The 15,026-nt window shown below is 41.5% G+C and overlaps 1 protein-coding gene across 1 annotated transcript; it reads left to right on the plus strand.

Moving 5' to 3' along the window:
• The first annotated feature begins 173 nt into the window (after positions 1 to 173).
• Positions 174 to 9,409, plus strand: SPTSSA (serine palmitoyltransferase small subunit A). Its single transcript, XM_032947574.2, has 2 exons — positions 174 to 341; positions 8,345 to 9,409. The coding sequence occupies exons 1-2, from the start codon at positions 242 to 244 to the stop codon at positions 8,443 to 8,445; spliced, it is 201 nt and encodes a 66-aa protein (XP_032803465.1). The 5' UTR covers positions 174 to 241; the 3' UTR covers positions 8,446 to 9,409.
• The last annotated feature ends 5,617 nt before the right edge of the window (positions 9,410 to 15,026 follow it).

Here is a 15,026-nt window from a genome sequence, read left to right on the forward strand (position 1 = left end):
TAGTGGGCGGGGGGTCGAGGGGCGGGGTTGCGGTTGTCGCGAGGGCTGAAATAGGGGGCGGGGGCTCCGGGGCAATGGGGCGGGGTGCCTGGAGGAGGGGGCGGGACTCCGGGGCAATGGGGCGGGGTGCCTGGAGGAGGGGGCGGGACTCCAGTGTAATGGAGGCGGAGCTCCGGGGTGAGGGGCGGGGCTGTATCTGGCAGTGAGGCAGAGCGAGGAGGAGGAGGAGGCCGCCGCCGAGATGGCGCTGCGAACGTGGGAGCGGCTGTCGCGCGTCTACTACCAGTACCTGCTCGTCACGGCGCTCTACATGCTGGAGCCCTGGGAGCGAACCGCCTTCAGTATCCGCGCCACGGGGGGAGTCCTGACGGGAGGCGCGCGCCGCGTGGTGGCCACGTCGCGTCTGCGTGGTGGCTCACCCGCCGGGGTCCGCCACGTGGAGGCGGGGTCGCCGTAGAGTCGCGGCGGGGCTGGGTCGTGGTCGGGCTAGGTGATGGGAACGACTGGCAGCGCCACGCGGTTTCTCTCGCTTCTCGATTAAAACAACGAGCGCACGCCGTCATTCACGCTACCAGAGGCAGGGGCCAAGCACGGTGTGGGCAGAAATAAATACGCACGGGGTAGCTTCAGCAAGAGTTATACAATCCACGGTGGTGAGCAGCGCCGACCCACCAATGGTTGCAAACTCTTGACTGAAGCCATCCCGTGCGTATTTTGTTTTCTTACAACCATCACGTTGGAATCTCGTGGTGATCGCCTTCAGTGGTCACCACGAGGTGTCAATGCCGGTTAGAGACTCCCGGAGAGGATCGCCAACCCGAGGCCCCAGCACCCGCAGCGAGCCGTGGCAGCTCATCGGAGGTGCGTAGGAAGGACAACACACTAAACACATTAACACACTAAACACAACAAACTAAACACAACACACTAAACACAACAAACTAAACACAACACACTAAACACAACACATTAACACTAAACACAACACATTAACACACTAAACACAACACACTTAACACACTAAACACAGCACACTAAACACAACACATTAACACATTAAACACAACACACTAACACAACACACTAACACACTAAACACATTAACACACTAAACACAACACATTAACACCAAACACAACACACTAACAACACATTAACACACTAAACACAACACATTAACACACTAAACACAACACATTAACACACTAAACACAACACACTAAACACAACACACTAAACACAACACATTAACACATTAACACTAAACACAACACACTAACACAACACACTAACACACTAAACACATTAACACACTAAACACAACACATTAACACACTAAACACAACACACTAAACACAACACACTAAGACAATAAACACAACACACTAAACACAACACATTAACACACTAAACACAACACACTAAACACAACACACTAAGACACTAAACACACTAAACACAACACATTAACACACTAAACACAACACACAAACAACACATTAACACTCTAAACACAACACATTAACACACTAAACAACACATTAACACACTAAACACAACACACTAAACACAACACATTAACACACTAAACACAACACATTAACACACTAAACACAACACATCAACACACTAAACACAACACATTAACACACTAAACACAACACACTAAAACACACTAAACAACACATTAACACTAAACACAACACACTAACACAACACATTAACACACTAAACACAACACATTAACACACTAAACACAACACACTAAACACAACACATTAACACACTAAACACAACACATTAACACACTAAACAACAAACTAAACAACACATTAACACACTAAACACAACACACTAAACAACACATTTACACACTAAACACAACACACTAACACAACACATTAACACACTAAACACAACACATTAACACACTAAACACAACACATTAACACACTAAACACAACACATTAACACACTAAACACAACAAACTAAACATCACATTAACACACTAAACACAACACATTAACACACTTAACACAACACATTAACACACTAAACACAACACATTAACACACTAAACACAACACATTGACACACTAAACACAACACATTAACACACTAAACACAACACACTAAACACAACACATTAACACACTTAACACATTAACACACTAAACACAACACTAAACAACACATTAACACACTAAACACATTAACACAACACACTAAACACACTAACACACCAAACACAACACACTAAACACAACACACTAAACACATTAACACAACACATTAACACACAACACACTAAACACACTAACACACTAAACACAACACACTAAACACAGCACATTACCACACTAACCACAACACACTAAACACAACACACTAAACAGAACACACTAAACACAACACACTAAACACAACACACTAAACACAACACACTAAACACAACACACTAAACACAACACACTAAACACACTAAACACAACACACTAAACACAACACACTAAACACAACACACTAAACACAACACACTAAACACAACACACTAAATACAACACACTAAACACAACACACTAAACACAACACATTAACACACTAAACACATTAACACACTAAACACAACACATTAACACACTAAACGCAACACATTAACACACTAAACACAACACACTAAACAACACACTAAACACAACGCATTAACACACTAAACACAACACATTAACACACTAAACACAACACACTAAACAACACATTAACACACTAAACACATTAACACAACACACTAAACACAACACATTAAACACAACACACTAAACACACTAAACACAACACACTAAACACAACACACTATTCACAACACACTAAACACAACACACTAACCACAACACACTAAACACACTAAACACAACACACTAAAAACAACACACTAAACACAACACACTAAACACAATACACTAAACACAATACACTAAACACAACACACTAAACACAACACACTAAACACAACACACTAAACACAACACACTAAACACAACACACTAAACACAACACATTAAACACAACAACACTAAACACAACACACTAAACAGAACACACTAAACACAACACAGTAAACACAACACACTAAACACAACACACTAAACAGAACACACTAAACACAACACAGTAAACACAACACAGTAAACACAACACACTAAACACAACACACTAAACACAACACACTAAACACAACACACTAAACACAACACACTAAACACAACAACACTATACACAACACACTAAACACAACACACTATTCACAACACACTAAACACAACACACTAAACACAACACACTAAACACAACACTAAACACAACATACTAAACACAACACACAAAACGCAACACACTAAAAACAACATACTATTCACAACACACTAAACACAACACACTAAACACAGCACACTAAACACAACACACTAAACACAACACACTAAACACAGCACACTAAACACAGCACACTAAACACAACACACTAAACACAACACACTAAACACAAAACACTAAACACAACACACTAAACACAACACACTAAACACAACACACTAAACACAACACACTAAACACAACACACTAAACACAGCACACTAAACACAGCACACTAAACACAACACACTAAACACAACACACTAAACACAACACACTAAACACAACACACTAAACACAACACACTAAACACAACACACTAAACACAACACACTAAACACAACACACTAAACAACACACTAAACACACTAAACACAACACATTAACACACTAAACACAACACATTAACACACTAAACAACAAACTAAACAACACATTAACACACTAAACACAACACACTAAACAACACATTAACACACTAAACACAACACACTAACACAACACATTAACACACTAAACACAACACATTAACACACTAAACACAACACATTAACACACTAAACACACTAAACACATTAACACACTAAACACAACACATTAACACACTAAACACAACACATTAACACACTAAACACAACACACTAAACACAACACATTAACACACTTAACACATTAACATACTAAACACAACACACTAAACAACACATTAACACACTAAACACATTAACACAACACACTAAACACACTAACACACCAAACACAACACACTAAACACAACACACTAAACACATTAACACAACACATTAACACACTAAACACAACACACTAAACACACTAACACACTAAATACAACACACTAAACACAGCACATTACCACACTAACCACAACACACTAAACACAACACACTAAACAGAACACACTAAACACAACACACTAAACACAACACACTAAACACAACACACTAAACACAACACACTAAACACACTAAACACAACACACTAAACACAACACACTAAACACAACACACTAAACACAACACACTAAACACAACACACTAAATACAACACACTAAACACAACACACTAAACACAACACATTAACACACTAAACACATTAACACACTAAACACAACACATTAACACACTAAACACAACACATTAACACACTAAACACAACACACTAAACACACTAAACACAACACACTAAACACACTAAACAACACACTAAACACAACGCATTAACACACTAAACACAACACATTAACACACTAAACACAACACACTAAACAACACATTAACACACTAAACACATTAACACAACACACTAAACACAACACATTAAACACAACACACTAAACACACTAAACACAACACACTAAACACAACACACTATTCACAACACACTAAACACAACACACTAACCACAACACACTAAACACACTAAACACAACACACTAAAAACAACACACTAAACACAACACACTAAACACAATACACTAAACACAACACACTAAACACAACACACTAAACACAATACACTAAACACAACACACTAAACACAACACACTAAACACAACACATTAAACACAACACATTAAACACAACAACACTAAACACAACACACTAAACACAACACACTAAACAGAACACACTAAACACAACACACTAAACACAACACACTAAACACAACACACTAAACACAACAACACTATACACAACACGCAAAACACAACACGCTAAACACAACACACTAAACACAACACACTATTCACAACACACTAAACACAACACACTAAACACAACACACTAAACACAACACTAAACACAACATACTAAACACAAAACGCAACACACTAAAAACAACACACTATTCACAACACACTAAACACAACACACTAAACACAACACACTAAACACAACACACTAAACACAACACACTAAACACAGCACACTAAACACAGCACACTAAACACAACACACTAAACACAACACACTAAACACAAAACACAACACACTAAACACAACACACTAAACACAACACACTAAACACAACACACTAAACACAACACACTAAACACAACACACTTAACACAACACACTAAACACAACACACTAAACACTAAATAGCACACTAAACACAGCACACTAAACACAGCACACTAAACACAGCACACTAAACACAGCACACTAAACACAACACACTAAACACAGCACACTAAACACAGCACACTAAAAACAACACACTAAAAACAACACACTAAACACAACACACTAAACACAACACACATAACACAACACACTAAACACAACACACTAAACACAACACACTAAACACAACACATTAACACAACACACTAAACACAACACACTAAACACAACACACTAAACACAACACACTAAACACAACACACTAAACACAACACACTAAACACAACACACTACACACAACACACTAAACACAACACACTAAACACAACACACTAAACACAACACACTAAACACAACAAACTAACAACACATTAACACACTAAACACAACACACTAAACACAACACACTAAACACAACACACTAAAAACAACACACTAAACACAACACACTAAACACAACACACTAAACACAACACACTATACACAACACACTATACACACTAAACACAAAACACTAAACACAACACAGCAAGTAGTCTGTGTCAAAAGTGCATAGCTGCTCCAGTTGCGTCATCATGTCGAAAGGAAGAGCGTTCCAGACGGCCGCAGAAGCAGCGCGTCTGAAAGCGCCGCGCGGTGCGGTAACCCCCCCGTCCTTGTGGCCAGGCAGAAGCCGCTGCGATGATGACCGGAGCGTGACGGTAACTCCGGCCGGTCTCGCAGCAACATCACCCGTGTCACCACATCACCACATCATCCGTGTCACCACATCACACGTGTCACCACATCACCCGTATCACCACATCATCCGTGTCACCACATCACACGTGTCACCACATCACCCGTATCACCACATCACCCGTGTCACCACATCACCACATCATCCGTGTCACCACATCACCACATCATCCGTGTCACCACATCATCCGTGTCACCACATCACACGTGTCACCACATCACCCGTATCACCACATCACCCGTATCACCACATCACCCGTATCACCACATCACCCGTATCACCACATCACCCGTATCACCACATCACCACATCACCCGTGTCACCACATCACCCGTGTGACCACATCACACGTATCACCACATCACCCCTGTGACCACATCACACGTATCACCACATCACCCGTATCACCACATCACCCGTGTCACCACATCACACGTATCACCACATCACCCGTGTCACCACATCACCCGGATCACCACATCACCCGGAATGCGCACGGGTCTCATGCATAACAGCCGTTGCGGTGATCAGATTGTTATCCAAACAATTCCATTATAGTGTGCAATGCCTCTATGCTTCCACGTAAATGATTCCCGCATTTATCAAGCCGCACTTACCAGCGTGGTGAAATATGGTAAATTAACACCCACCCAAACTCCGAATAGGCGTGGGTCGACCCCCACCCAGCTAATACAAGCTGCACGTCGAAAATACGATGGCTGTTGCAAGAAGCTTGCCGTTAATGTCATCATCGGTTTAACTATTTTTGTTAAAACTTATGGTATTTGATGCGGGAACGGGTCTTGGCTGAACAGACTTATGCGGCTGAATGCATCCTTCCGCCGTCAACGGCTTTGCCTTATGAGGGCCTTCTTCTGCTGGGCGAGTTCCTGATAACCGGCGATATGAATTCCGCCACACAGTGGCCATCGCAGCTGGTGAGACCTCGGCAGCAGCTATTTCAATGTCCAGCATGCCCACCCTTGTTGAGTGAATCAACAAACACGTGGGTGGTCATGAACGTTGAGCTTAGGGCTGCGTTCCAGGGCGCTTTTGGCATTGTTATGATGTCTTGTGGATAGCGTGTCATCAGTGCAGCGCCGATGCTTGCGTGTGATGCCTGACTCCGAGGTGCCTTAGGGGCATTGGCTGTGTGTTTGTGTAAACAAAGTCCTTGTGATTTCTTCAAGATTAGCCCACTGCCAAACTGCTTGGCAGTGGCTACTGCTTGGCAGTGGCTAATCGTGTCCGTAATATGACATGGATGTAATTACGCACTGTTTTCATTAGGTAAAGAGGTAAGCTGCATGTTTCTGAAAATATTGAGATACAGAATGATAGCTAGTTACACAAGTATTATATAAAAAAAAATAGAAAACGGTCCTCATAAGGCTGAGACAGTGACTACTAAAGGAATGTAACTTTGCCAACACAAACATACAGAAAATCATTAAAAAGTTACCACAACTGATGGCATGGTCCCCTTGTCAACTGGTGACTGAAACTTCACGTCAATGTTTTTCCATGAACTTGACCAATCCTAATCTTCCCCTCAAGTTAGATTTTTGAAAACGGTCAAAGTCAAAATGAATAATACCACTGTAGAGCACTTATTGCCCTGCCAGCAAAGATGATGAGGTGGACTGAAGGATAAGTTCCACTCATCGTGTGACTGTCTCTTCAGACTTTGCTTTCAGCAGTGGCCGTGTGTATGCTCTTAACGAGTTCTTTGCTGTGGTGGAGTGGTGGTGCAACGGTTAGCACCACGATCAACATCATTGGCAAATATCTGAACCGTCCTGAGCCTCCCTTATGTCAATTCGGTCTTATACGAGTACCTACCACGGTGTGAACAACAGCACTCGGGACAAAAAGACGGCCAGGCATGGTGCTGGCCACACAACCCCATCCATCGTGCGTTGTATGGCCTTAATAGGTGCCTGCGAAGAGTACTCGCTGCAACAATCTGTAAAATACTATACGGGATGATCTTTGTGTGTTGTCGGATGCCGTCCTCGCGTGTGCAGCCTTGACTTAACGCTCAGATTCGTTCCTGCTGGCGGTGCTGGGCATGGCCGTGTACACGGCCTACGTCTTCATGCCGCAGCACATCTCTGCAGCGCTGCACTACCTGCAGCTGATGTGACCATGGCTGTCCGGCCAGAGCCGTCTCCGTGGAGGTGCGAGGGGTCCCCAGGAGGTGCGAGGGGCCCCCATGAGGTGTGCACGACCCGAGCGAGCGTGCAAGAGCCAGCCCAGCCTGTTCTCCCTGTCCCGTTGGAGACCTGCTCAAAATTTCCATCTTCACCAAAACACACATGCCTTGTTATGCTGTAGCATTGAGGACCAACTGTGTGCATTTGTACAAGTCTGTTGTACAAGTACAGATATATTTTTCAGGAATTCCCCCCCCCATCCTGCCCATGTTTTCAGAAATAGTATTTGTATGACTGACTACATTGTTAATTTTTATTTATTGTTTATTCAGAGAGGGTTTCTGAATGCTGCATGCAGTGGCTGTGTTTTTTTACTTTAGGTTTGTGAGTGATCCAAATGGCACGCTTGAAAAGGTGACGACGCAAATTTCTAACATTTTGTGGTGCTTTTAAACAGCGGTTGACTGTAAAGCATTTCAACAAAATTGTTGTATTCTAAGTGGTTAGCTAATTGTTTATTAAAATGCCTTACAATGAAATACTGTGATTTATTACATTGCTGCATTTTAATAAATTATTCCAATGCCTTGTAGCGAGTGCTTTATACAAATGTCACCAGAAAATGTCACCAGTTTATTGTAAATAACGGCATTGTAGCTGCTGTTGATTGGGAGCCGGGATGAATTTCGACTCCCCCATTACTTCGCTTAGTTTCTGACTCGCTGCAGCGAAACGCATTCACTTAATGAGGTGGACTAGTAATCGTCGGCAGTGCAAAAATACGAAAATACGTATCCTTTAAACATACCCAGTGTATGATATATTTAAGAAATGTGTAGCTTCTGGAGAGTAGTGTGAACGATTTCATTTTGTATAACTGTTTTGTGTCTGAATTGACAGAATTGCCCTGATGAGCCGGTCGCATGTGTCAATAAATCATACCTGTTCCAAGCAGAGAGGCATCCTTGAGTAAATGTATTCATGTGGCCGGCACAGATTTAGGACGATTGACATTATTTTCGGTGGTTAAAAATTGTTTTGCACAAATAAAGGTGCCGTAAAGGAGATAATCAACTGCTAATTTTTATGTTGGACAAAATAATATTGCTCGTTTTTTTAATTAATGAAAAAAGTTAATTTGTTTTTAAAGTATGATGAATCGTTTTGAAAACTGGAAAGTGGGGGGTTTATTTCAATGCATATCACGAGTCAAATAATGAGTCCCTTTCATGTCAATGGGAAGTAGCCTGAACGTTTGTTTGGGTGCACTTTTAAGAGTCGAGTCCACGAATACCCGCAATGTTTTATTGCGACAGATAATGCAGAGCTGGAGGCGAAACATACACCTGTTATAATCACCCAGGAATGTCAGTCCTGAACGCTCGTGACGTCACACCACATCGACCAGCCCCCTCATTAATATTCATGAGCAGGTAACGTCCTCCAAATGGACACCCCCCCCCACCATTCATAATAATTAGCGGCTGACGTCACTCCACATGGGGGGGCTGAGGCTCCTCCCCCCTCTTCGGCGTCAACTCACAACCCTCACTACAAAGGCAGAACCCGCACGTCACGTGATCTCCGTGACGCTGTTGTTGAGACGTGATGAACAAGGGATTAGAACCTTAAAATGAAATAGGTCTCTGTCACCACTCCCTTACAAATTGGACACGCATTAATGCAAAGAATATCACGTCGCGGTCTGCTTTTCACTTGCAAGTTTCAGATTTACTGCAATACACCCGTCCTTGGACGGGCAAAAGGCTAGTTGGAAAGAAAAAGCTAAATAACGCTAATTGTTATGGTTGGTAAATTCATATCAGTTGTCTTGCTGTAATTACAGTATTTAAATTCAGGTCTCGAGGAACTCGACTCAATCCGAATCAATATTTATCCTGGAGGAATCCGATGAGCTATGAAGCTTTTTCGCTTATTTACAGAGGTCATACAACAAACTGTTGAGGTTCACACACTGGTGAATTGCAAGGCTTAAAAAAAACAGCAGGTGTGCTTGGGGAATATTTTTTCTGCTCGGAATAGCTTTTGTACACTAATAGTGAACAGCTGACCACCTCGCCAACCTTGTTGGATACTCATGAGTCACTTGATCCCCGCCAGCCTTAAATGCTCGCTAACGCACTTACCCTACAGTCCATGAGCATGTTTTTTTTAAATATTCTTTGGGTCCTTCGGTAAAGTCACGGAGAGAGAACAATAAAATAATAAAAATAAAGTGAATACAAAATAATAAAAATATCACGACGTTTCCATCGCAACACAAGCAATCGTCATCAGGAGAAAAAACGGGTGAAAGCTGCTGAGGCAGGCTGTTTTTAAAGGTTTGAAATGGGTGTAGCCCAAGGGTTATAAACGAAGTGGGCAGGGCTAGTGATGTTAAAGTGAGAGAGATGAGCATGTCGATGTAAGATATTGGCATGTCAATGTAAGCTGTGTTAGTGTGAACCTGTTAATGTAAAATCAAGAGTCGAAAATAACTGCTAACATCGGAAGGTAGGATGGAACATCACAGCCAGTTATGAATTACATTGGTTAATAACGTCCTTCCAATGATCGCTCAGTTTGTACCCATCTTCTTGGTTGAAATGTGATCCCTGACATGCAATACCTCGACGTCTACAAACTAAGCTGTGCCTGCGGAAGTAGTTACATTTGGGAAACTAAGCAACATGTCTCGGACCGTGTTCGTGAACATAAGGCAGATCTGAAACACGGTAGGACCAATACCTCAGCCGTAGCTGATCATTGTTTTAATGCGGTGGGCTCACACAAATGTATTTATCCAAGACGAAGGTACTCTGCAAACCTACCGGCTATCAACAAAGATTCGTTCATGAAGCCATCCAGATATATAGACACAATTTAACGGAATAAATGTGGGACCCCTTCAACTGATGGCACAACGCGAATGTTTTATTACAATTATTGGTAACGACCCTCGACCACATTCTAATGATTGACCCAAAGTACAATCGGCATCTTGTTAATTCATGATTGGCAAAGTCGACAATTCAATTACGGAGCACATTCGTGAGTTGCCACGACTGCACAGAGGTTTTGTGAAAGTGGGACAATTGAAGTGGATGATCTCGTGAATATAATCAGTGACACTGGGCTTGCTCCCTTTGTCGCCGGAAAAACACGTCCGATAGAGCTCCTATTCACACAAGTAGACACGTGGAATGTATAACCAAAAGATCATATATTTTCACAAGTTACGTAATGCTCGCCAATCTACCTGGGCATTTGCCTTTTCCACTTTATTGATACAAAATAATCAATGAATGCCTGTATTTACTGCACGTGCACGAACTCTTGGGTTTGCAAATAATGCCATTGTTGCGTTTTAAACGCTGACATTATTGGGAGGAGGTGGCTGCAAGTTGTCTATTCCCAAGTCAACAGAATGGGCAGTTGTGCAACATGTGGCGGAGTGTCATTGCCGACGAGCCAACAATAGCCAATGGGCGAGTGTGTTATAGACGCAAATGGACTGCACACGACAAGCAGAATGCACAGAAAACGTCCCATTATATCAGTAGTTGCCTTCACCCTCTCTCCAGCACAAATACAACTGTGTTGTTTAAATAAACAATTCAGCCTTGCGAACCACCTGGTTAATAAAACAAAAAAATAACTATATATTCTAAATGAAGAAATAATCGCTACACTCAAACACTATACAGCAGGGTTAAATTGAGTAAATTATTTAGTTGGGGTGGGGGGGGGACGTCCAATGTGTTAATGTTTTGCAAACATGGAACACCCCAGTATTTAAGGGCACAAAGGCAAAACCAGCCATACACAATAACTCAATGTTGTGCACACCTGGCTACCTCAGCAGAGCAGGATATGCCTGAAGCCCTTCCCCGCCTCTCTAGTGCAGCAAGTTACTGGCATGCACCACCACCACAAAACTGCAAACTCATCACATATTCAGGTATTTATTTTATATCGCTTGGAAATTGACTGCTGGATGAAGGCCATCTCACACCGTGTCGGGTCGTTGAGGATCTACACCGCATTTGATCAGTGTGGGTTGGTGAAGAGTTTCAGTTTTCAGTTTCATTTATTTGGTATAGCCCTGTGAGCCATTCGGCTCTTGAATCGGGTGCAACCACAACAAACAAAAAAACAAAAACATGAACAAGAAAAACATCTTAAAGTGACTATGTGACTGTGCAAACAGAAAATCCAGGAAAAAACAGCAAAATATTCCTGAAAAAGCACCGTACACCAACGCTGTGTGCAAAAAGACAACTTAGATTAAGGCCATCAGTCTAACTCCGTACTACAGCAAACAAACATGACCAAACCAAAACACTTTTCGAAATCACCAAAATAAAGCCATAAAAGCAATGTAACAGTGATCATAGGAACTGTGACCGAATTTTCACAATAAACTACATAAATAACATGTAACACCAAACCCTGCAGCCATAGCTGGCTGCATGAGTCACTCCACAACAACAGGAGCATCAGTCGGAGTATCAAATTTTTCAATGCACCATTAAGATCAGCACACTAAATAAAATACAGATAATACTTTGCAGCGGTCATCCGGAGCGAAACATTTTATTTTATTTTAGGCCACTGAATAGCAGTGGCAGCTAGGGGTGTACAACTCCTCTAGAGCAGTTTTGAGTGAAGATCTCATAAGTAGTGATTCAAGTTGCAGTTTATTGGCAATAGCATTCCAGACACTGGGGGCATCAATAGCAAAGGCCCTTCCTCCAGTATTTGTACGGCAATAGGGAATGTGAAGCTGGTAAATGAGCGAAGACCTGAGGTCAAATTTGTTCTTTGAAACAGAGAGGAGATCCAGCAGGTAGTCTGCGGATTTTTTCTAAGTACATCGTGAATAAATAAGATCTGGTGCACAAGCCGTCGAACATGAAGAGATGTTAAGTTTGACCCAATGTAGAGATCACAATGGTGAGTCCTATATGGGCAGTTCAATGCAAATCTTAAGGCCGAGTGATAAATTGAATCAAGCTTCTTCAGTACAGTACTTGGGGCTAATTTATACACGATGTCACAGTAATAAAGTAGAGGCAGTATGGTAGCTTTTATCAATTTCAAACGGAACATAGGGGGGAAGCAGTGCTTGTGTCGATACAGAAAACCAAGTTTTATTTTTGTCTTTTTACCAATATAATCAATGTGATCTTCAAAATTCAGTTTTGAATCCAGGATGACCCCAAGATACGTATAGATCTTGACTTGCTCTATTTGATCATTATTTAAGGAATGTAATTGGGGAAAAAAATAACTTCCTGCTTTAGTCCTGGCGAGAAGCATAGCACCTTGGTTTTGGAGGTATTCAGGACTTAAGAGCAACTAGCTGGTGAAGAGGGGACCTAGGCCTGAACCAGACCCAGGCCTGGTTCAGATATGCCAATATTTTGATTTAAAGCTTTCGTGACTGCAGGGATTCATATTTTCTTGCTGTGGTTTTCACACCTGATGATGATTGCTTGTGTTGCAGTCGAAACGTGAGAATTGTATTGTTTTATATTTTTATTATTTTATTGTTTCCCTTCTGCGTGACTTTACCGAAAGAACCAAGAATATATATGCCAAGATGTTTACTTCCTTGCCTGGTATACAGGAGGTTCTGGATTATTTGATCCCGACCCTGCATCCTGTATATTTGGAGTTTGCATGTTCTCCCCGTGGTTGTGTGGATTTTTCTCCGGATCCTCTGTTTGTACCATCTGCATTTTAACATTCGTTCAGAGTATTTGGCTGCTACATATTTCCACATGATAAGCCACTTCATTGAGCTATCATTTGTGACCAGGTCGCTTCTGATAAAAGAACTGTATAGCTCAGTTGGCCTTACCTGGTAAAAAAAAACTTACATTTATTTGCCACTCATGTTCGCAGTGACCAGGAATATAACTCATTGCAGGTCCATCGTGAAATTTGCTGCCCACTGTGCCACATTCAGGTATACAGCAGATAAAACTCTTCTGTACATAATTTAATGTCTTTACATGTATTGTCCTAACAATATTAAACATAAAAGTGTAATATAGTATTACATGAAGCCACATTCTACTGATGAGACTCAATGAATTCAAAAACCATTCCATGGTTATGCCCACTGAGATACATGTAGAAAAAGACAAATTATTCGACAGATGTTATTTTACTTTGGCATTAAAACAACTCACCTGTTTAATTCTCAGGAAGTGCATATTCTAACCATCAACATTGCATTAACATATTATATGACTTGAACACATCAATTACGGTTTGTTGGACATTATTAAGAATCAAATATGTTTTGCATATTTTTACGGAATTTATCTGTGCTGATGAGTTTAGGCTGATGTTGGCCTCTTATTCGCAGCCCAAATTAGAAATGTGGGACAGAATGCCATCAAGGATCTTGACTCATGCACTCTCGGTGGAGTGACCAGGGTTGTAGGCAGATTGCAAAGGGAATTAATTGTGTAAGAAGGTAATATGGTAATTGATTTTTGACAGAACAAGACATTCTAAGAGTTTACAGATGGTTCATGACCCCTCCCCAGACACCGCC

Source organism: Petromyzon marinus, chromosome 6, assembly GCF_048934315.1.
Source record: "Petromyzon marinus isolate PM22_M1 ecotype Great Lakes invasive population chromosome 6, UKy_Petmar_22M1.pri1.0, whole genome shotgun sequence".
Classification (NCBI taxonomy): Eukaryota; Metazoa; Chordata; class Hyperoartia; order Petromyzontiformes; family Petromyzontidae; genus Petromyzon; species Petromyzon marinus.